At 45.4% G+C, this 22,094-nt stretch overlaps 2 protein-coding genes, 2 non-coding genes and 2 pseudogenes across 10 annotated transcripts in view; 5 read left to right on the top strand and 1 right to left on the bottom strand.

The window, feature by feature from the left end:
• Window positions 1–8,845, bottom strand: part of RAD51C (RAD51 paralog C) — a 29,356-nt gene extending 20,511 nt beyond the window's left edge. For 6 of the 7 annotated variants that reach the window (XR_003996968.1, XR_003996969.1, XM_030536661.1 and 3 more), the window contains exons 1-5: window positions 8,675–8,845; window positions 6,152–6,410; window positions 5,711–5,877; window positions 4,952–5,085; window positions 2,400–2,531 (exon numbers count right to left, since the gene is read on the bottom strand). Coding sequence is in view for 5 of the 7 variants with exons in the window: in XM_030536661.1 (XP_030392521.1) it covers window positions 2,400–2,531; window positions 4,952–5,085; window positions 5,711–5,877; window positions 6,152–6,410; window positions 8,675–8,792 (810 nt within the window). In the remaining 2 variants the exon portion in view is untranslated. The remainder of the gene's footprint in view (window positions 1–2,399; window positions 2,532–4,951; window positions 5,086–5,710; window positions 5,878–6,151; window positions 6,411–8,674) is intronic. The other variant, XM_030536662.1, reaches the window with a different exon arrangement.
• A 2,027-nt stretch (window positions 8,846–10,872) lies between these two features.
• The window catches only part of TEX14 (testis expressed 14, intercellular bridge forming factor), a 99,028-nt gene continuing 87,806 nt past the window's right edge, over window positions 10,873–22,094 (top strand). The window contains exons 1-2 of the mRNA XM_030536655.1: window positions 10,873–11,012; window positions 12,654–12,790. Coding sequence (XP_030392515.1) covers window positions 12,655–12,790 — 136 coding nt within the window. The 5' untranslated portion in view covers window positions 10,873–11,012; window position 12,654. The remainder of the gene's footprint in view (window positions 11,013–12,653; window positions 12,791–22,094) is intronic.
• Window positions 14,085–14,259, top strand: LOC115636739 (annotated as a pseudogene).
• LOC115636740 lies at window positions 15,437–15,620 on the top strand (annotated as a pseudogene).
• LOC115636726 lies at window positions 17,290–17,506 on the top strand. The gene has a single exon (XR_003997024.1). It is a non-coding gene; the product is annotated as a small nucleolar RNA U3 (small nucleolar RNA).
• Window positions 20,794–21,010, top strand: LOC115636738. The gene has a single exon (XR_003997034.1). It is a non-coding gene; the product is annotated as a small nucleolar RNA U3 (small nucleolar RNA).

Raw genomic sequence — 22,094 nt, 5'->3', positions numbered from 1 at the left:
TATATTGTGATTTATCATTTCTTTAGGAAGGGATGTTTGTGCAGTTCTGCTTCCCTGTTCAATAAAACAAAATATATATGTATTATTTGGGTGAAGGAAAGAGACCTATATGATGAAAGCTATTCTCTTTCAAGTTCGCAAGACAACTAATGTATGGGCGGGATGGGAATAAAGAGAAAGGTGTACAAAATACAGTTACAGAATACATATATCCCCTGGGTACCTACACATGAAGGAAAGCCCTTCATAATTCATGTGTGTGCCTTACTGTTACCAGCAGGCACACGTGTGTTACACTGGCAGAATGCAGTTATGTGCTTTTCCTTCCTGTAGTCATCTAAGGAAACACGGGGAAAGATTTATTTTTAGCAATACATACAAAAGACAATTGCATGACAGCAGTCTGGATGACAGGGAATCAAGTCACCTGGCAATTGTGTGAACAAGCACCATTTTGAGACTGTGGAAGCTTTAATTCCTGAACAATGCTTCTCTGTGTTGCAAGGTCTCAAAAAACACCCCTATATTTAGCTGTAGCTCCTGAGTGCCATCTGCTGGTTAGATGGCTGCACATTTGCAGACTTGCATACTAAGGTAAATGATGCAGAAACAATGTACAGGCAGGAAACTATGGGTTTCCATGGATGCCAGAGCGATGAGCCAAACCACAGCAAAGAAAGTGGTTTTCCTCCCTCAATGTGGTCCTTTCATGAAAACAGTAGTTATTTCTAAACCAGCAGGCCCAATCTAAGACAATTTAAGGATTCCTAATTTATTTAAATGTGCACACGTGGGGAGAAGAAGCTGAAGGCACAAACTCTAGCTCTCCTTCTTCTAGATGTTTTTAATAAGAGAAGCTACCAGTGACAAAAGGCAAGTTTAACTTGGCAGAATTAAACTTCACTTTAAGTGGTGTTTCACTGTAACAGAAAACAGATACTATGGGAAAACATTCCCTCTTGACCTTACAGATGGTGGTGGTAGATTCTCTTCTGCACCCCCTCCATCTCTACAACACATATGCACCACTTCGGTCCCCTCAAATGGGGAGGGCGTGGTCAGCTTTGTGTGTCTTTGCCCCTTCCTTCTACAGGTTAGTAGCAATTTATCTTCTACTGTTCAGCCAGAGCAGAGGAGAGATGATAATCCATGTGGAAAGACAGTAATAGTCCTCTCACTACCAAGCATAGTGAAAACCAGTTGTAGCAGAGTGAAACTTCACTGTAAGCAGAGAGCATAGAAAGGAAAGTCCACTGAAACACCCTGGAACTTCCACTCCACTACCAGCAAGGGTTATTAGATCTGCTATCATACTTAAAATTCCTACCCGAACCAAGAGGCATGAAGAAATAAAGTATAAAATAATATAGGCTTCTACAAATTGGTATTTGATCACTTAACTAAGTAGATTCATAAGATACTTCTCAGGTCAATTTTACTTGTGTAGCCAAGTCCAAGAGAAAGACTATCTAACTGTCCAGCCCTTGGTTCGTGTCCTTTCTACAGCAGATTCTGCTTATTGGCAACCTCTCAGATGCCAGCAAAAAGTTGCCATTATCCTTTTGTTGCTAATTAGCAGAAGGCAGCTTTGCAGGGCTGTAGTCAGGGAAGGCACCACTGGGATGTGTCTTCCCTGGCTGCAGCCCCACAAACACGCCTGCGAGCAGAGCAGCAGTGGGGAGGGGAGCTGCAGCTCAGATACTGGGGCTTTCTATGATAAGTGGGGATGCCAGGGGCTCAAGGAGCAGGGTGCTCTTTCTGCGCTCTCTGATGCTTGGGGCTCAGCATGTCCCAGCAGTTCCTTCACTGGGAGCAGCCCCCCAGCAGGATACAGCTCAGGGAGAGGTACTGTGCAGCTATGCCATCTGGGCTGCAGCCCTCCCCACCCTGTTACTGCTCTGCCCACAGCCTCCCCTCCCAGCCCAGAGCTCCTGTGCAGGTCCTTTGCACAGGATAGGTTAGCAGAGCTGCAGCCCCACAAGGAAGCTCTAGGACATGCTGAGCACTGGCCGCAGGCAGACTTGCAGGGCTGCAGCCAGGGAAAGCACAAACCAGCACTTCCTTCCTTGGCTGCAGCCTAACAAACTTGCCTGCAGCTGGGGGCTTTCTTCCAAAAAGACCATGATGAATAAGCGGTACACCATTGCTAATATCTAATTCCATTAACATTAAAGTCAATGCTACAGGATTGGTTTCCAGCAAAATGTTGCTATTAACAGGTGGTTGTTAATATCCAGCTACTGTATCTGCTTACAGGCAAACACAAGTTTCAGTTGCATGCCTACAGTTTTATTTTGCTGTTTTCAGACAGCAGATAGCCGCATTAGTAGAGTCCTGTTGTGTACTTTGCATATTGTAAAACTGCATCTCCTTTGACTCAACCTCACACCCAAACTCACAGCTAATTTATGAGCATTTGCTATGCTGATCAACTGTTGTGCTAAGCCATTCAGAAGCCGCGTTCGCAGTGAGAGGTCCTCAAAGTCATGGCGAAAAGGAAAGGCAATTCCATCCACAATAACCAATCGGACCTAAACACAGAAAGCAAAAAATATGGTGTTAAGCTTGTATCCTATAAAGTAGTGATGACATCCAACAGAATATTTCAAGTGTATCAGAATCTATTTCATATAAAATAGATAAAATCTTCTATTTGCTATCTATATGTGCCTAATAACCAATAATACACTAAGATAAAAAGCTGGACAACATTCGTGGTTGAGAATAGAAACAGGAGAAGAGAAAGTTAAGCATCAGTTATTATTTTTCAGCCTCAACTTGAATTCCTATTATTTTAATTTCACCCTCACAAAAGAACAGGATGAAATTCACTGTTAAGGTAACTCATCAAGGTACTGAGGCTGTAAGCAGGGATCAAGCTTGGAAACATGGATTTTAACAGAAATTTACAGATATACCAAGCACTCCGCTATGGAGTTCAGTATCCCTGTAGATGTTTGCTTTGCTGAACAGTTTCTTTTGGAGCTTTCGTTAGCTAAAACCAGAATACAAACACTGCTACAGGCTCACCACCATCCATAGCAGATGAGGATTTTGATTTATTCCAGCTTCATTTGCAATAGCTGTTACAATGGCCAAAATTGCTTCAAGTATAGCAGGGAGACCTGGTAGTCTTGTATTGTTCTAGTGCCTGGTTGCTAAAATGGCAGAATCATGGGATTCTGCAAGTTCTTGCATTACTGGGCAAGGCAACAGCTTGAAAATGACAATGGGAAAACCATGTTGTTGTACTATTGATTTAACACATCACTGGAAAATAGCTTTAGAGCTGGAACATACAAGCCTACAGCAAATGTCATTCTGGGAAATGGCACTGGGAATCTGACAGGAAAGAAGAATTTAAAATGGGAGGTGGAGCTGAAAACATCAGAATTAAAACAAGACCCCCTTGCTTTCTCTCATTTTCCCCCAGGGATTCTCTTTCACAAGATTCTAGGTGTCTGTCTGGTGCCTCATATTTGGCGATAAAATTCACTCCTGCCCTTACAGGAATGAGCAAATCAGTTTAACGGTACAATAATTCAGTATACTACCCCATTGTAGTATTACCCCATATACATGCCTGTCAGATTAATAGATACTGGGGTATGATGGTAACTTACCAGATTTCTTTCTATTGCATTGGTTACAAAATTAGCAGAATTGTGGGTTTAAGGCACTCAAAGTACAGAATAACCTAATCTTGATAACAGTTGCCCTGTCCACACTACGGCTAACCCATTCAAGCTGAAGTTGTTTTTATTACTATAAATCATAGTCTTCTCTGTAGTGTAGACAGCACCTATGGAGGTAACTTACACTGCTGCCCACCAAGGCTATCTGAAAAAAGGATCCATGTCATTCATAATACAAAATAAAGTTAGGAGCTGTTCTGGAGTTCCCAGGCTGTCTCTTAGCTCTGAGGCTGCTTGGAGGGATTGGGCCAGTTTTAACATAAAATGGCACTGCAACTGTCTGTTAGGTCACATATTAGGCTGCAGAAGAAATTACCAGGGGATCTTGTAGTTCCCAACCATCAGAATATCAGATTCAAAGCCAAGAATCAATAATCTGCACAGATGGCACAACAGAATAGCAGCCCTTTGCCACTGTGCTAATGAGGCTGTGTGCTCTCCTGGGTGGCCAACACAACAAAGAACCTTTAGTATCTGGCAAAGAGAGGGTAATACCAGAGGCAAGTACAACTAAAACTAAAAAGATCATCCAAAAATGGAAAATGAAGTATTAGATACAACGTGTATCCTGGATAACATTCCTAAGCAATAGTCATTTGTACTCTGTTACACGGAGTCACAGAGCAGCTTTGCCCTGAAGAATCTAAACATCTTGAAAGGAGGTGGAGGAAATCTGCATTACAATATTGTTACACTCAGAACCTAGGCAACTTTTCAACAGTTGTCCACTATACAATTAAACTGCAGGTTCAAGTTGCTCATAGCAACAGAAAACTTATTGAGAGAGAGAGAAAAAAGAGTCAGCCTCTGGCTGCCATGACGCTGATAGGTTCTTTTGGTGATGGATGCTGTCCCTGGGGGAGAAAACTGGCACTGTGTCATCCTTGCGTCATGTTGATGAAATGCAAACATGACCGAGAGATACATTTTCCAAGTGCACCTGTTTCACTAAGCAAATGTAGTGTTTGTGGTGTGGTGCCTCAGGAGTCATAGCACTAGGATGCAGATTAAGCAGGTTAAAAGGAAGGAAATTATTAGGAAGAGGAAATTGATAGCAAGAGTTGAGAGAGAAAGAAGCAGCACAGATTTTTACATCTGAGGTTAGGCAGCAGCCAAATCTCAGTTCCCAGCTCATGGTCTGCTTGGAAACTCAGATTTATCAACCTTTTCTCACACCAATGAACAAAACCTCAGTGTCTTCAATACATCTCCAAATACATAAGGTATCTTTCATCTAAGTCTGCATTAACCCTTACCTTTGAATGCTCTGAAAGGAAGTCTGGGAGGAGGTAGATCTGTGCTAGCAGCTCTGTGTAGTCATGACAACGGAAGTAATAGATATGAGAAAGAATACTTTCAAAGGAGAAAGTCTCCAGGGATTTTTGAAAGTCTGGAGGGGGAGAAAAAAAAAAAATCTATGATCAACACATTATTACTCTCATCATTCCTCCAACTCCTAACAACAAAAAGAACATTTGAAAATTTGTAAAAAAGGAAAAGGAAGTTATCGGTCAACAATTAAGAGTGGAAGGAAAATTTCTTTTCCATCTGGCTTGAAAGTGGGCAGCATAATCATCTTCTAGAAATTGTATCAGAAGCTGTCTCAGGATATGCACACACACTCACTGAAACCTGCAGAGAAGACTGATGCAAAAATGAAAACTAAGTTAAAAAAAAAATTGTTCAGTAATATAACTGTTAAGCCAGCTGACCAAAATGACACTAGTCAAAATTAACCAGACAATATTTAATGCGTGGATACTAACTCATGTGATATAGGTGTCCACACAAATCTGTTAAACATCAACAAGTTATTTGCTCAACGTGGTCCTAATATTCATATGCCAAGGCTGCTGGACCTGACACCTTGACAACTTGTCTTCCTAGCTATCTATATGTAAAATAAACCTTTTAAACGTAATACAACTTGCCTACATTTAATTAGTTTTGCACATACACCAGTATAAGAATGTTAGCATACCATGCTGAAAGGAACATGTCTTAGTATAATATACCTTCTTCCTGATGTGTTTCAGCAATAAGCTGGCAGTGCTGAACACAGGCAGTTGCAATGTCTACCACTCTGTCTACCATAAAGCTTCCCTCTGTATCAATGAAAACTGCTTCTCCAGCAAGGCCCCCAAAACATTCTGGAATCTGCACATCTACTGCCAGCTGCATACTGTCAGAAGAAACAAAAAGAGTTAAAGACAGAACAATAATTAAAATATATATTTTATCTACAACCCCCCACTCCCGATTTATCTCTAAAGTGACTATTAGTTCTGGTGAGGGGTAAACTGAGCAGGAGATATTACCAGCACCAAGATATTTCTGTAATACACCATGGAATCTGGGGTTGCCGCCATAACAACAAGAATAAAGGACTTTGGTCCTAGTTACATTCAGTATTATTAAATCCCTAGTTGCACAGAGGAAATATACAAATAAAATACCATAACTGGGTTTTCCCAACACCTGGTGCTCCACAAATCTCTGTGATTTTTGTCAGTTGCACACCGCCTCCCAGAATATCATCTAGAGCTGAACAGAAGGTGATGATGAAGCCTTGTGCCTGTTCTTGTGCCAAGAGTTCTAATGCTGTGCACTTCCCAACAGCTTCTGGATCACCAGCAGTCTTTGTTGCATTACTGTTACATTCTCTTCTTACAATTTGCAATGTTTCTAGTGCCTCCTCTTTAGAGATTCCAATTTCTTGAGGGAAAAAAAAAAAAGAAGAAAAAAAAAATGGGACAATTTGTTTTTACAAACAATAGATCGCAGTATAAATAGAGAAGACCGTTTCTGATGGATTTGTAGGGTCTGCAATTAGACCAGTTAAAAAGACTTGCCAAAAAGTATTAATATTTTTGGAGTAATGATGGAAACAGACTACCCATTCTGACCTATTTGTCTCCAGCTTTGGAATAAAAACTAGTGGCCTGATTTTTAGAAGTACCAAGAACTCACAAATCCCACTGAAGTCAATGGAAGCTGCAGGCACTCTGGAAAAAATCAGATTATAAATTTCTTCTTCCAATCACTTAACACCAACTTTCTTTAATATTCATTCTCTTTTGGTGATGACAGGATTTTTTTTTTCTTTCAGAAGATAAAGGTTCACATCACGGCCAGAAAAGCGACTGACCACTGGTTTCTATCCCACTAGAAGCTCATCATACCAACATGACACCACTAATAAGATCTGTAGGAGCTGAACCAAACACAAAGGAAGTGACTCGAACAGCAATTAATGTGGTTTGTTCAAGTTCAGGTGGGAGTGTGCATGACAAAGAAGGGACCTCCAGTGAGAGACCAGAAGTGACATATGTCATAGATTTGGATGGGACCTGGGAAGACAGACTCCCTGTTGTCATATCATCAGGGACTATACTCATCACTTGAAAAACACATCTTCTGGTTAATGGCTTCAGAATCACTGGTAATTAAGTAGTTTTAACTAAATTACAGTAACACCTAGTGGTCATAAGCAGCAAACAACACAGAAGCATATTCCAGGGCCTAAGACCTATTTAAAATCCAAGGGAAGTTAAACACAGTAATGAAACAATACATTAATATTTCTGATTCTTTATATATAGATAGATAGATATAGAAACTGCCCACCAACGAAAAGATATATTTATTTCACTTTGATCTGAGAAATTAGAAAAGATAAAAGCTGAGATAACATATTTCATACATTTATCTTAGTGGATTGGAAGATCTATTCTAGTTTCTTGTGATCCTTACCTTTGTAACCAATTTCACACCCCTTAACTTGGTTTAGAACCTGAGATGTGTATGTGTGGGGGGAACCTGTTACAGCTCTCCTTTCTCAGTGTCTCATTTCCATTTAGTTCTCAGCAAAAGCAGGATCCTCGGTCAAAGAGTCAGTTCCTTTTTACTGAGATACAGTATAGGTCAAAATAATTAAACATGGGAAAATGTTTTCCTTTCACTTCTTCAGACTTGCATGAAGCCTGGATGAGATAAGACCCTCATCTCAGGGAGTCCAACCACAGTACTTGAGCACTGCTGAAATTAAGTGCTTTATACACATGAACTAATTAATTAAACTAGCCAGTTGTTAAAACCCCATTCTTACCAGCAAGGTGCTAGACTGGTTTCCCCAAGTAGGCAGAGAAGCTCTGTTAATAATCAGTACTCAAAATCACAGTACAGACTGGGGGAATTGGGAGAGGACATTGAAAGGAGACCCAAGAAAAGCCCTAAGATAGGGAGCAGGGTGACTGAAGATGAAACCTGGGCTGTGGTGTGTGGGGATGGAACAATGAGGGGAATCCCAGCCTATGGTACCTAAGAGAGAAAGCTCCCAAGACTAGAGAAGCAGCGAGACCCCTGGCTAGAGGGGAGCTTGGGGGGTGGGGCTGTCAGGGTGGCACCTGGCCTGTAGAGAAGGGTCTTGGGGAGGATGAAAATGTGCCCAGGTAGAGGGTAAGGAGCATGGGTGCTGCTGTACCCCTGGACTGAAGTGCTTTCCATTCTATACAGGGTTTACATTTGGCTCTCAGTACCCCCTCACATGCATCTGAGGAAGTGGGTATTCACCCACGAAAGCTCATGCTCCAAAACGTCTGTTAGTCTATAAGGTGCCACAGGATTCTTTGCTGCTTTTACAGATCCAGACTAACACGGCTACCCTCTGATACTCAGTACCCCCACTATAAGAACTGTTCCAGCACCCCAGTAAGGAAGGTGGCTTGCGGAGAGAACGACGGCCAGGGGGTGAGTTTCGGTAGGGGCGTAGATGGGGATTCAAAAGAAGCTATACAGTGGTAGACGGTCCGGGTCTGCTGGCAAGGGGCAGTAGGTGCGTGTACAGGCCTCGGCTGGGAAAGAGGAGGCGCAGTGGGAAAACGCCGCCGCTGGGCTAGAGCCTAGAAATTGAGACGTGGGGTCGGGGCCTTAGCGGGGGATAAACCAGACCCCTCCCCCGATAAGTCCCAGTCCGGTACCTTTGCTGAGCTCGCAGGGCCCGATCTCCAGCAGCTCCTGGGCCGTCTGGAACCCGGCTCCGATGAGCTTAGCCCTGAGGCCAGGAGCTAGAGGAAAGCTGCCCACATCCCGCTGCATGGTCCCTAGGCTAGGCCCAAAGCCTCCACAGCTTTAGGCCTGGGCTCCGCCCCGGCCCGCCCCCGCCCCCGCCCCCGCCCCGGCCAGTCCCCTCCCACCGACCCGGGAGCCCGCCAGCGCTGCCCTGTCTAGTTTTAGCTGCAGCCCTCAATCCTTTCCCCCTGCTCGGCCCCCGGCTAGCGACCCCGGCCGGGCAGCAGGCAGCCTGTGCTGCCGGGGAAGGGCGCGCGGTGCGAGCCATGAGGCGCTCAGACTGCTGGCTCATCCTGGCGCCCCCGCCCCAGCCCCAGCCTGGGTGTATATAGCGGGGCCCAGGTCAGGTGCCAAGGTCAGGCTGGGCACCCCTGAAAGAGGGGCGGCCTTAGGTGCTGCTTGCCCCCAGCCCTGTACCCGCCCCGCCCCCAGATTTTGAGACATATCCCTTTCACCCAACCTGTGTTTGTGCTCTGACCTTTTTAGAGCATAATCTCTAGGGGCAAAGGCTGTCTTTGCAGCGCCTAGCAAATCATGGGCACCATTGTAATGCAATAGTAGCTAGATGTACAGCAGTGAAGAAAAGAGGTGAGGTGAAAAGCTACATTTGAAAGTTCCACAGCTCTGGTATAAGCAACGATCAACAAAAATAACCCTAAATGTGTTCTTTTTTTAAAGCATGATTTTTAAGCCATTCTTCGAATGGGTGGACTCATGATACCACAGTGCTTGGGGTTGGAAGTATTGCTATCGTCACCTACCCTACTTGAACCTACATGTTGGGCCCTGGCACAGCACTCTTATCTACCTCAGATGTGCGTTTCAATCAGCAACAAAATTGCTATGAGTGAGAGACTGGCATTTGTAATATTAGTCCAAACTCTGTTGTGAGTCAGGGCACATATAGCTGAAAGAGAGACAAATCTTTCCTGGTATAGCAGACTTTTAGAGCTTGCTTTATAATCTCTGTGCCCATAGGGCAAGGAAGTATGACCAGAATACAAGATTTTACAGGTGAATTATTTCTCCATTTAGTCCTTCATCTTCCAAGAGAGATAAGGACAGCTCAGGAATTGCAGGATTTGTCAGAGGCATGAGACTACAGACCAGCAGCTACTTTAATTTGGTTGTGTTTAATTGAGTATAATGTTACAGTTGCCCTCACAGGCTGGGAAGTCCATTTTGAAGGCAGAAATGTTAATTTAACCGCGCCATGACTATTGTGAACAGCCAATTACACAGTGGGGACTTGAGGTGACATATCTCCAGGGATCAGGAGTCACAATGGAAAATAAAAGTAGTGGTATGAGAAACCTCTCCTCAGAATAATATCCCAGTCTGGACCCAGAGCCCTAATAGAGCTAATTGTGCTGAAATCTCAACAATGTAGACGTGTAAATTACCATAGGCTTCAAAGTTAACAGCCCCACTGAGATTAATGAGAGCAGCTCAAATTTCTTCGTTGTTTTTGTGTCTCTGCATTCTGATGCAGGCAGTGCTGCATGGTGGGGAGTATATTTATATAGTTATATTTGCAAACTGGAAGACCGGGAACTTAGGCTGTGGTTCCGCAAGCTGATTCGCGAGGCTCCGCTTAATACTATATTTAAAAAATTAAAGATCCAGTTTGAAAAATTATGACGCTGCCAGAGAAATGTGGCTAAAATGTACTGCTGCGCCCCACCTCACTTGGCCTCCCGTTCTGTGCACAGAACAGTGTATGTTGTACGTTTACTGTACACCCGGCACTTGAAAGCACGAAGGGCACTTGGCAAGGCGTTCAATGCCTGGTGTGCACCGACCGGGATAATACAGCCACCGCTGGCAGGTGGCGTCTTGTTGCCAGACAGGCGGCTCGCTGTATGTAGTCGGTGCATGTGGCAGCGTGTTGTAGGCATGATGTGCACGTGGCAGAAGTTTGTGTAGATGGCGTAGCCTGTAGGGAGGCTCCGGCTGCTCCCCTGCCCATCTTGGGGCAGGTTAATCTCCGCAGAAGAATGGGCTGGACAAACCTCAGATGAAAGCTCGTGCTGACCCACTTCGCACTTCGGGCCAGGGAGTTGTGGCCCAGGGGAGCCGCCGTACCTCCCCCCAACACCCCGCCCTCGGGCAGCTCCTTGGACCCGAGGAGCTGCCACCCCTCAAGAACTGTGTCCTGTGGGGGCCCCCGTCCCTCGCCAGTAACGGTCGCCTCCCTCGACGGTTGGCCAGGGCTCCGCGGTCAGGAGCTGCCAGGTGGGGACTGAGGTATGGGGGGGCGTATTGAGAGGGGGTTGGGATGGAGGAGCGAGGCGAAGAGGGGCCTGTAGCGGTCAACGGTTGTGCGGGGTAAGGGGCGGAGGGCGTGGCGGGTGTTGGTGGACCTGAAACCGTGTATTAGGACTGTGGGAGAGGGTGCTGAGTGCGGGCCCACGTGGTGGTGGGGTGTCGGGCGGGGGTGCTGAGTGCGGGGCGCGCGGGGTCTGGGTGTGGGGCGGGGGTGCTGAGTGCGGGGCGCGCGGGGTCGGCGGTGTAGGGCGGGGGTGCTGAGTGCGGGGCGCGCGGGGTCGGGGTGTAAGGCGGGGGCGCTGAGTGCGGGGCGCGCGGGGTCGGGGTGTGGGGCGGGGGTGCTGAGTGCGGGGCGCGCGGGGTCGGGGTGTGGGGCGGGGGTGCTGAGTGCGGGGCGCGCGGGGTCGGGGTGTGGGGCGGGGGGTGCTGAGTGCGGGCCCACGTGGTGGTGGGGTGTAGGGCGGGGGTGCTGAGTGCGGGGCGCGCGGGGTCGGGGGTTTAGGGCGGGGGTGCTGAGTGCGGGGCGCGCGGGGTCGGCGGTGTAGGGCGGGGGTGCTGAGTGCGGGGCGCGCGGGGTCGGGGGTATAGGGCGGGGGTGCTGAGTGCGGGGCCGGGGGTGTAAGGCGGGGGTGCTGAGTGCGGGGCGCGCGGGGGCGGGGGTGTAGGGCGGGGGTGCTGAGTGCGGGGCCGGGGGTGTAAGGCGGGGGTGCTGAGTGCGGGGCGCGCGGGGTCGTGGGTGTGGGGCGGGGGTGCTGAGTGCGGGGCGCGCGGGGTCGGGGGTGTAAGGCGGGGGTGCTGAGTGCGGGGCGCGCGGGGTCGGGGTGTAGGGCGGGGGTGCTGAGTGCGGGGCGCGCGGGGTCGGGGTGTAAGGCGGGGGGTGCTGAGTGCGGGGCGCGCGGGGTCGGGGGGTGGGGCGGGGGTGCTGAGTGCGGGGCGCGCGGGGTCGGCGGTGTAGGGCGGGGGTGCTGAGTGCGGGGCGCGCGGGGTAAGTGGGAATAAGGGGGGGCTGTTGCGTGCGGCCGCCATGAGTAGGAGATAACGGGGGGAGGAATTGCTGAATACGGTGCAGTTTTGATGCGCCGGGTGCAGGGAAGGTACTGAGTGCCCTGTGATTAGAAGGGTTTGGGGGCTCTGGCCGTGAGCAGATGGCACCAGTAACTGGAGTCTGTTTTACTCGCTCTGTACTGTCCTTATCCAGAGCTCTGCGATACAGTAGGTCTGTGCACCTCTCAGTGCTTTAGGCTCATTCCCTTAGATGGACTCTCAGCATTGCTTCAGCGGGGTTCTCTTAAATCCTGTCTCACTTGCATTGTTTACCCCCGCACACAGCTGAGTCTATGGGGTCCAATAAGCAAAGTCTCTAATGAGTACATTCCAACCTTCTGTGTAGACCATGTGCCCATGTGGTTTTGTTATTATCAGGTGAACTGCAGATGGGCCCATTAGGGGCTCTATCCTTCCCCCCTTTCTTTCTCTATTTCGCGATGAAGAAGCAGTCGTTCAGTAGTGATTATTATACCTATTAAGCTATTTTAATCTAAAATAAGTGGATTGTACCGATGCATTTTCTAGCTGTGACCTGGATTCAGTATGATTTATTAGTCTGTTTCTTTGAAACAGGATGGCTCATGCTGTCCCTCTCCCCATACCTTGTCCAGTCCAGCTTGGTACTATCAAAAATGATTCATTGGAAGCTCAACTGCACGAATATGTTAAACAAGGAAACTATGTTAAAGTGAAAAAAATCCTGAAAAAAGGTAAGAGTTGAATTTGGACAAATGTTTGCAAATATCATGCTCTCTTGTATTTTTGACAATGGATGATGCTTTCTTTGTGTTAGGAAATTAGGATGCAATATGAAAAATTTACTCCCTTTTTGTGATTGATGTATAGATTTGACTGTATAGGAAATGTCATTAGTTATTTATTGCAGCCACAAAACAGATATGAACTGAAAAGTGGTAAGTGGAATAGAAAGTTATGTAGTTGAATATAGAACCAGTAAATAATTAAAATGCTGCGGCTATAATTTTGAAGAATTGTGGAAGTTCCCTTTTGGGAGGAAGTGTCTACTTCTGTCAATTGGTTCAAACTCCATATTGGTTCAAACTGAAAAGCATTTAATGTCCAGTTTATTTCTCCATAATTTTCGGCAGCCTGGTTATATCCTATATGCGAATGCAGATATTTTGCAGATGTTCTAATACTTGACATCTCTTTGTTTTGCAAGTATAAAAAACCCCATTGCTGCTGTATTTTTCTATCCAAAATCTGACATTCCTAATCCTGGATGTTTACAGTCGTACCGTATCCAAAGAGTGTACAGCTATTGAAATAGGAAGAGAGTTGCACAGGGGGAAAACAGGGAGTTTATTCACCCCACTACCAGTTTTAGTGGCTTCAGTGAACTTGAGAAACATAACTGTATTAATACCAATGGGAGTGACACGTGTAGAGCCGCCTTAACGGCAAAGCTAGAGAGGCTCGAAAAGCAAACAACCAAGTTGATAATATTTGGTCCATTATTGCCAGTGAATTTGGAGTACGGGGTGATAAGCAGATGGGCCAGTGTTAAGAAAACAGTACCTAGTGGGAGGAGAGACTAACAGGGATCTCTGGGGAACAGACGTCATTGCTTTAAGAGCGGATTGCTTACTGTGTACATCTCTTCTGAGGCACTTCAGCACCATCAGCTCTTGCAATGCGTGCTTCTTGTGCGTAACTGGTCCGATGCGTCATTCCCACGTAGCCAGTTCCAGTTTGTTAGTCCCGCCTCTATGAGTACGAGCTATGGAAGAAATATCTGATTGGCTGAAGGGGTGTTCCTCTCTTAATTAGGAGAAGTGATTGGTGAAATTCGGGAAGACTTTTATTTGTAACAGAAGCTAAAGAGCGCATTTTAAAAAGCTTCATATGTTAAGTGCGACAGTGAGACATGCATACAGTGTATTGTTTGTCGGGCTCACTGTCTCTGTGATCATAGTGAGATTTGATGTATTAAATTACATACTGTAACCACTAAATATAGGCGCTTTAGACGTTAGACTATAGCCGTGGGAGGTTGTTTTAACACAAAGTGATTGGTCTCGCTAACTACGAGGATGAGTTACAGTGCTCTTTAAGTGTAAAGCGAGTAAGCAGTATTGATGCAGCTGTTGTCTGTTGTTGATGATTTTTCTTTCTTCCCTGCGGGGAAGTAGAAGGGAAAGAACACAGACTGAGTAGTTAGTAGTCGGTATAAACTAAATTAACAAAACTTTTTTTTGAAGTTGGTGTTTAACTTTGGTTTCTGATGTGTATATTTAGAGAAGGGATGTAGTGATTGTAACTAATAGTATTACTTCTGTATTGTGGGAGGATGTGGGTGTTTTTCAGTGAGTTTTCTAATAGCATGAGAGAAGAAAATGCAGTGTAAAAATACAACAGTTTTTATTTAAACAGTTGCTTAATTGAACCTCTAATTGCTTGAACCTCTACATCCACCTTTTTATGCAGTGTCCCTCTCTTTTGTCCTCCCTCATTCTATGTTAAAGTTATAGGCTCATGGATATTAATTCTGCAAGTTCTCTCTACTTTCCACTTTTTCTTCTTTTCTCCACCCTCTCCCCCGTTTCGAGTAGCCCCTATTTCTACCCCTAATGCTCTGCCAGTTCATTGGTATGCAACTTTCTCGGAGCCTCTCTGAGCCCTTAGTACAGGCCCTAAGGTGGAAGTGAGGGAGGAGAAAAATGGGACCCACAGAACCCCTGGCAGGTAAGGGGATTGTGAGAGCTTGACTTGGGAAGGAGGGAGGAATGGAGGAGAAGAGGCAAATGGGGTGCACACAGTCTCTACAGTGGTGGAGAGAACGGGGGCCCTGAAATGAAGCAAGGGGATAAGTGGAGGTACACAGAATCCCTAGTCCTATGGAGATTGGAAGAACCTGCATGGGGGGAATGGAGGGTACACAAAGACACCTGGCATGGGGGAACAGAGGGAACACAGAGTCCGTGCCATGGGGAAGTGGGAATGGGGGTGTGAACAGAGCCTTTGGTGTGGGAAGAGTGTGGGGAACTGGGTATGGGGAGAATAAGGGTACAGAGATACTCTGCTGGTAAGGTATGAGATTGGGGGAATTTCAGGGAGTCCCTATAAAGAGTGGGGTGGGAGAGGGCACATAGGGAGCTTGTGGGAGGGAATTGAGGGATGCTAGGAGCCTCTGGGGTGGGCAATAAACTCGACCTGTACAAAGTGTTCTCCCCCCACTTCTGTGAAGAATGTGGCCATCTGTTGATAAAAAGGCTGTTTGCAAAAGGTACTATCAATTTTCTTTCATGACCACTTGTTTTAAAAAACGAGTAATTACAACATTAATCAGAGTAGACGGGGATTGGCAAGTAGGGAGGATGTCTTTGCAGGAGAAATGGCTGGCTCTTAGCTAGAGAAGTGCTTTCCAAAGGGATTGCTAGGAGGACGATTTTTACAATGTTTTCTTCCAATCAGGAAGTGAATAGGCGGGATTGCTTTAATACAGCTGCTGTCTGTCGCTGATGCCCGTTGCTTCTTCCCGCTGGAGAAGCGGGAGGAAGACAGCATAGACTGTGGGGTTTGTATTGAATGTAAAAGCTTTAAAATATTACTTTTTAAATTATGCTTTGGGAAGTTTATAATAGCTGGTTTTGTTTCTAAATCTATATACTACTTAGTTTTTCTATGCATTGTTGTGAGGGTTTTGTTCACCCATCCTCTTTTTTTTGTGGTGTGGGATTTTGGAAACCAGTTTAGAAATTAGTGGGAATTGAGTGTCCAGATCACTTGTATGGCTTTGAAAATTCTCCTAAAGGCAGCTTTAAACCTTTGCATTTTTCCACTTTTCAGGAGAAAGAGACTGTAGTTAAATACCTGTTATACCTCTACAGATTATTACATAATACTCTCCAGGGAGGCAAACTTATACAGTACTTGACTCTGATATCAGCTCTCTCTAGATTTGATTTAAGAATTTTTGGATAGGCTTAATAACAGTTATTGATATTTAAATTGCTATGAATTATGTGTGCTGCTATTTCAAGAGGAAAAATTGTGGCGATAGACTTGCAAAACTAGAGACTTGCTGTCTTCTGGATACATCGTGCACGACGTTGAGGAATTGTACTGAGAGGAGCAATTCAACCAAATCCCGCTGCTCTGCCTCCGCTTTGCAACATTTAAATGGTTCAGATTGCACTAGTACGATGTAGCGGCGCCGAGTTTCTAATATGCTGGGGGGCTGCTCCCCCTGGCTCCTCCCAGGCCCCGCCCCCACCCCTTCCCTTTCCCCAATACCCCACTCCCGCATTCAACTCCTCTCCCTCCCTGTCTGCGGGCAGGAGGCGTTGGGGGAGGGAGAGGAGTTGAAGGGGACGGGGCTGCTGGTGGGTACTAATTACCCATCTTTTTTGTTTTTTTCCGTGGATGCTCCAGTCTCGGAGCAGCCAGAGTGGATGCCTGCCACCGGTAATGTGAAGTCTTTAGGGCAGACGAACTCGAGAGAAACAGCTGCTGACCATGGTAGATAGAACTCAGCGTCGGGCTCTGCCTGGCAGACAAATAGTCGCTGTACCGTCACGTGGTAGAGAAGAGCCTGTGAGAGGTGTCGCAGGTTCAGGAAGTAACAGCAGGAGGGTTTGATTGGTTGGAAGGAGCTCCACATGCTAATCAGGAGGTGTGTTTCTGTAAATAGCGACATAAACATCTTCTAATGGACTGTGTGCTAAAGCTGTCTCAATTGTGCTTTAATGAAATGGGCGGGGGCAGCTTTCCTTGCCAGCTCAGCCGGCTGGGGGATCGGGCTGGCCATGGTAAACCCACTGGTAACATGGAACCCTGCAAAAGCTTTTAGTGCCGATGAATCTGAGAGCAAGCCAGAGAAACAGCTGCGGAGCATGCTAGAAAGGGCTGACCTGTCAGCATTGTCTGTGCTGACAAGCTGTCATGTGGTACAGAGGAGCCTGTGAGAGGTGTCGCAGGTTCAGGAAGTAAAAGCAAGAGGGTTTGATTGGTTGGAAGGAGCTCCGCATGCTAATCAGGAGGTGTGTGTCTGTAAATAGCGACATAAACATCTTCTAATGGACAGTGTGCTAAAGCTGTCTCAATTGTGCTTTAATGAAATGGGGACCTGGTTTTAGATTTGTGTCCTTTAGTTCGCTGGGGGTGAAACTCATTGTATGAATACATTCACCGTGGGAAGAAAGCTTGTGCACGTTAGCCTGGGTGTGCAGCCGAGCAGGGTGTTGTTAAGACTATACTTTCAGGGATCATTTCTATAGTTTGTAACTAGAGAAGTGTGGTTGAAAGTGTCTCGCCTCACTAACCACGAGGAGGAGTTAAAGTGTTCTCTTCTGAGCGCGAAGCGAGTAGACAGTGTTGCTTTAATGCAGCTGCTGTCTACTATTGATGACCGTTCCCTCTTTCCTTTGGGGAAGCTGGGAGGGAGAGAACACAGACTGAGTGGTTAGTCCTTATAAAACAAGTTCAAAAATAGATTTTTAGGTTTTTTTCCTGTTATATCAACTTGTTTATCGTTTCTACTGGTAGTATGTTTAATGGCAAATCTTAGTTTTGGTAAGATTTGAAAGAAAAGTAAAGGTAGTGTGAAATTGGTGTGTTAAAGGTTTCTTATTCAGTAGTTGCTGAAATAAATTTTAAAATTCCTCTATGCTGCTATATATATGTATATATTTTTGTAATCTATTTCAGATTTTAGGTAGGGTTCTGTGTCTGCGTGTTCTGTTCCTTTTCTACTACTTTCTTCTTCCTTTCCTGTTTTTCTGGAAGCCCCTATTTTTACTTCTACTGTTCTGGCAGAGGGTATGCAGTTTGCTTTTGGCCCCAAGCACATCAGACAATTCACACAGGATATGACAGTTGCTGTCTCTTGTCCGTGTAGGCAGAGGATGGAATGGGAAGAAAAGCAGTTCATAGAGAGCCCCTGCCATTGGGGAGAATGGAGGACCTTGCTATGGGTGGAATCAAACACACAGAACCCCTGCCATGGAGAAAGACTGGCAAACCCTGGAATGGGTGGAGGAGACAATGAAGGGCCTAGGGGGGAAGAGGTTTTACATGAGGGATTTGCATATGTCAACATCTCCTATGCCCCACTGGGTGTTTTCCTTCCCATCTTATTTCTTCTCTTTTCTGTTACTCTCTTTTTTTCTGTCTGAGGTAAATGAAAAATTCACAGCCCTGAGAGACATAGCTGAGCTGACCTAAACCCTTGTACAGTAACTCCTCACTTAAAGTCGTCCTGGTTAATGTTTCGTTGTTATGTTGCTGATCAATTAGGGAACATGCTTATTTAAAGCTGTGTAATGCTCCCTCCTAACCTTGTTTGGCAACCACCTGCTGTGTCTACTGCTTGCAGGAAGAGCAGCCCAGTTGCAGCTAGCTGGTGTGGGCTTGGAATCAGGGTGGACTGGCAGCCCCCTATCAGCTCCCCATTCCCCTAAGTTCCTTGTGCAGCAGCTGTCTGCAGTTCAGCTGTGTCCCTCTCCCCCCATTGCCATGTGCTGCTCCTGCCCTCTGCCTTGGAGCTGCTCCCCGAGACTCCTGCTTGCTGTGCCGGGGGGAGGGAAGGAAGAGGGGGGCTAATGTCAGGGTGTCCCCCTACCCCCTGCTCCTGCACCCCGCTTACCCCATCTTCCATAGAGCAGGGCTCAGGATGGAGGGAGCTTGCAGCAGCTAGGGTCTCAACAAGCTGATCTAATTAACAAGGTAAGGGAAATGTGTATATCTCCCTCCATTCCTGCTGCCTTGCAGAGTGATTGAGTTAACCCTTGAGGGCTCAACCAATTGCTGGTTCATCATTTAGCAGTAAGGGAAATATCCCACCCTCTGACTCCTGTGCCTCAACCAAGCTTCACAATCATCATCACTGTGTATCAGTATTAAATTGTTTGTTTAAAACTTATACTGTGTGTGTGTGTGTCTATGTGTATATATATATAATATAATCTTTTGTCTGGTGAAAAAAATTTCCCTGGAACCTAACCCCCTCATTTACATTAATTCTTATGGGGAAATTGGATTCGCTTAACTTCATTTTGCTTAAAGTCGCATTTTTCAGGAACATAACTACAACATTAAGTGAGGAGTTACTGTATAGACTGCTAGTTGGAAAAGCAAGAGGGCAGAGCGCAGACTGAGTGTTTAGGCTTTGTATACTGAATAAAAGAAGGAGTTTTTTTAGTGTACCAGAAATCTAGTTATGGGGAAGATTAGATATAATAGTTTTATTTAGAAACTTGTATAATGCTTAGGTGCAGATAGTTTGGTTTCCTTTTTGCTGGGGTTGGTTTTGAGTAAATCATTAGTCTGCTTGGTTTCTTTCATAATCTGAAGTGGATTGAGCATCTAAATCCTTCTACTCCTCCCCCCCAAATATGAAGGGTAACAGCCTCAACCTTTTGTCTTATTCTGCTTTGTAGGAGAAAGATACTCTATTTAAATAGTCATGATCCGTTTAGGTTAATTCTTATGCTGAATGGCTGGTAGGAGAGAGTATAAATCATTTGAGACTCTTGCGCCACTCGCTGTGTGGCCTGTGCTTTTCTTTGTTTTAAAATTAGACTATCTAGTTTTTATGTAAAATATTTGGGTGGTTTCACTCATATTTATATTGCTATGAATTTCACGTGCTCTTGTCTCATAGCAGACATGGGGGAAAAAAGCCTGTGGCAATGGACTTTGCAAAATTATAGACTAGTGATTCTCAATCTGTGGCCCAATCAGCAGCTGCGGCCCATGTGGCATCCTCATGTGGATTCTACTCACATAACACAGAGAAAGTTGCCTGTGCGGCTCTCAATGGTAAATAGGGTCAGACCAGAAGATATCTTCTTTCCAAATGGGAATTGTGCAGGGAAGAACCTAGTGCAGCTGTGTTGCCACTGTCTACTAGCACTGAAATGGTTCAGAATGCCTTGGTTCAAGTGGCACCAGTTCTAAAAGTAAGGGTGATTTAGTGCTGTGGTTCTCATACAGGGGTATCCAGCGGTCTTCCAGGGGATACATCAACTCATCTAGATACTTGCCTAGCTTTACAACAGGCTACATAGAAAGCACTAGCAAATTTGTAACAAATTAAAATTCATACATTGATTTGTTTATACTGTTCTCTATACTATACACTGAAATATAAGTACAATACGTATATTCCAAGTGATTTATTTTTATAAATATTACATCTGATTTTATAAGCAAGTAGTTTTTAAGTGAGGTAAAACTTGGGGGTATGCAAGAGAAATCAGACTCCTGAAAGGGGTATAGGTGTCTGTAAAGGTTGAGAGCCACTGATTTAGTGCAGGTACCACTGGTAACATGGAATCCTGAAAAAAACTTCTAGTGCAGATGAATCTGAGAGCAAGCCAGAGAAACAGCTGCGGAGCATGCTAGAAAGGGCTGACCTGTCAGCATTGTCTGTGCTGACAAGCTGTCATGTGGTACAGAGGAGCCTGTGAGAGGTGTCGCAGGTTCAGGAAGTAAAAGCAAGAGGGTTTGATTGGTTGGAAGGAGCTCCGCATGCTAAGCAGGAGGTGTGTGTCTGTAAATAGCGACATAAACATCTTCTAATGGACAGTGTGCTAAAGCTGTCTCAATTGTGCTTTAATGAAATGGGGACCTGGTTTTAGATTTGTGTCCTTTAGTTCGCTGGGGGTGAAACTCATTGTATGAATACATTCACCGTGGGAAGAAAGCTTGTGCACATTAGCCTGGGTGTGCAGCCGAGCAGGGTGTTGTTAAGACTATACTTTCAGGGATCATTTCTATAGTTTGTAACTAGAGAAGTGTGGTTGAAAGTGTCTCGCCTCACTAACCACGAGGAGGAGTTAAAGTGTTCTCTTCTGAGCGCGAAGCGAGTAGATAGTGTTGCTTCAGTGCAGCTGCTATCTACTATTGATGACCGTTCCCTCTTTCCTTTGGGGAAGCTGGGAGGGAGAGAACACAGACTGAGTGGTTAGTCCTTATAAAACAAGTTCAAAAATAGATTTTTAGGTTTTTTTCCTGTTATATCAACTTGTTTATCGTTTCTACTGGTAGTATGTTTAATGGCAAATCTTAATTTTATTATGGAATTGTTTTGGTAGGGTTTGAAAGAGAAGTAATGTGATGTGCAAAATGGCGTTTTAAAGGTTTTTTATTTGCTAGTTACTAGAAAAAATTCTAAAATTCTCTATTTCAGAGTGTAGGTAGAAGCCTGTTTCTGCAAGTTCTCTTCTTTTTTGTCTCTTAGAATCATAGAATCAAGTGTGGACGGCCACATGCAAGTAATTTAATGACTATGCTGCCTGTATGTTGGATGGGACCTTAGGAAGTAATCTAGTCCAACCTCCTGCTCAAAGCAAGACCAGTCCCTGGACAGATCTTTGCCCCAGATCCCTAAATGTCCCCCAGGATTGAATTCACAACCCTGGGTTTAGCAGGCCACTGCTGGAAAACTCTGGAATGGGTGGAGGAGACAATGAAGGGCATGAGGGGGTATGGGGGATCCTGGGAAGGGGGCCACACTGAAATCTTAGCATAGAGGGTATGGTGGGAAAGGGACACAGAACCCCTGACAAGGAAAGGGACTGGGGAACCTGGTTTAGGATATTGTGATAACTGGGCCTACAAATTTACCCTATCTGTGAACTTAACTGAAAAGTGAGTGAAAAATTAATAATGTGTCACAATAACCTATAGCAAGAAATGTTGATGGGAAAAGTTGCAAAATGCAGACAAACTGAATTAATCCAAACAAAAAGGCCTACTGATGTAATTGACTTGGTTAAGATCATGGCTGGTAAAAAAGATAGTATGAGATTGAAAATTAACTAACCCAAACTGTTGTGTTGGAAATTAGGCCTAACTGGTAGACAAAATGATGAGGGGATGGGCTTTTCCATACATCATTCCCTTTTTGGGGTCCTTAAAGAAAGAGACTTTGGGGAGAAAATTACCTACTGGAGTAAGATTCATCATCATCTGCTACCCCCCATCTCCTGGGACCCCAAACCTTTTTCATCCCAGCCTTGAAAGATGTCCTGACCACATTGGGTCGGG

This window comes from Gopherus evgoodei, chromosome 17 (assembly GCF_007399415.2).
Source record: "Gopherus evgoodei ecotype Sinaloan lineage chromosome 17, rGopEvg1_v1.p, whole genome shotgun sequence".
In the NCBI taxonomy this organism is placed as follows: domain Eukaryota; kingdom Metazoa; phylum Chordata; order Testudines; family Testudinidae; genus Gopherus; species Gopherus evgoodei.
This window is presented reverse-complemented; position numbering and strand designations above follow the sequence as displayed.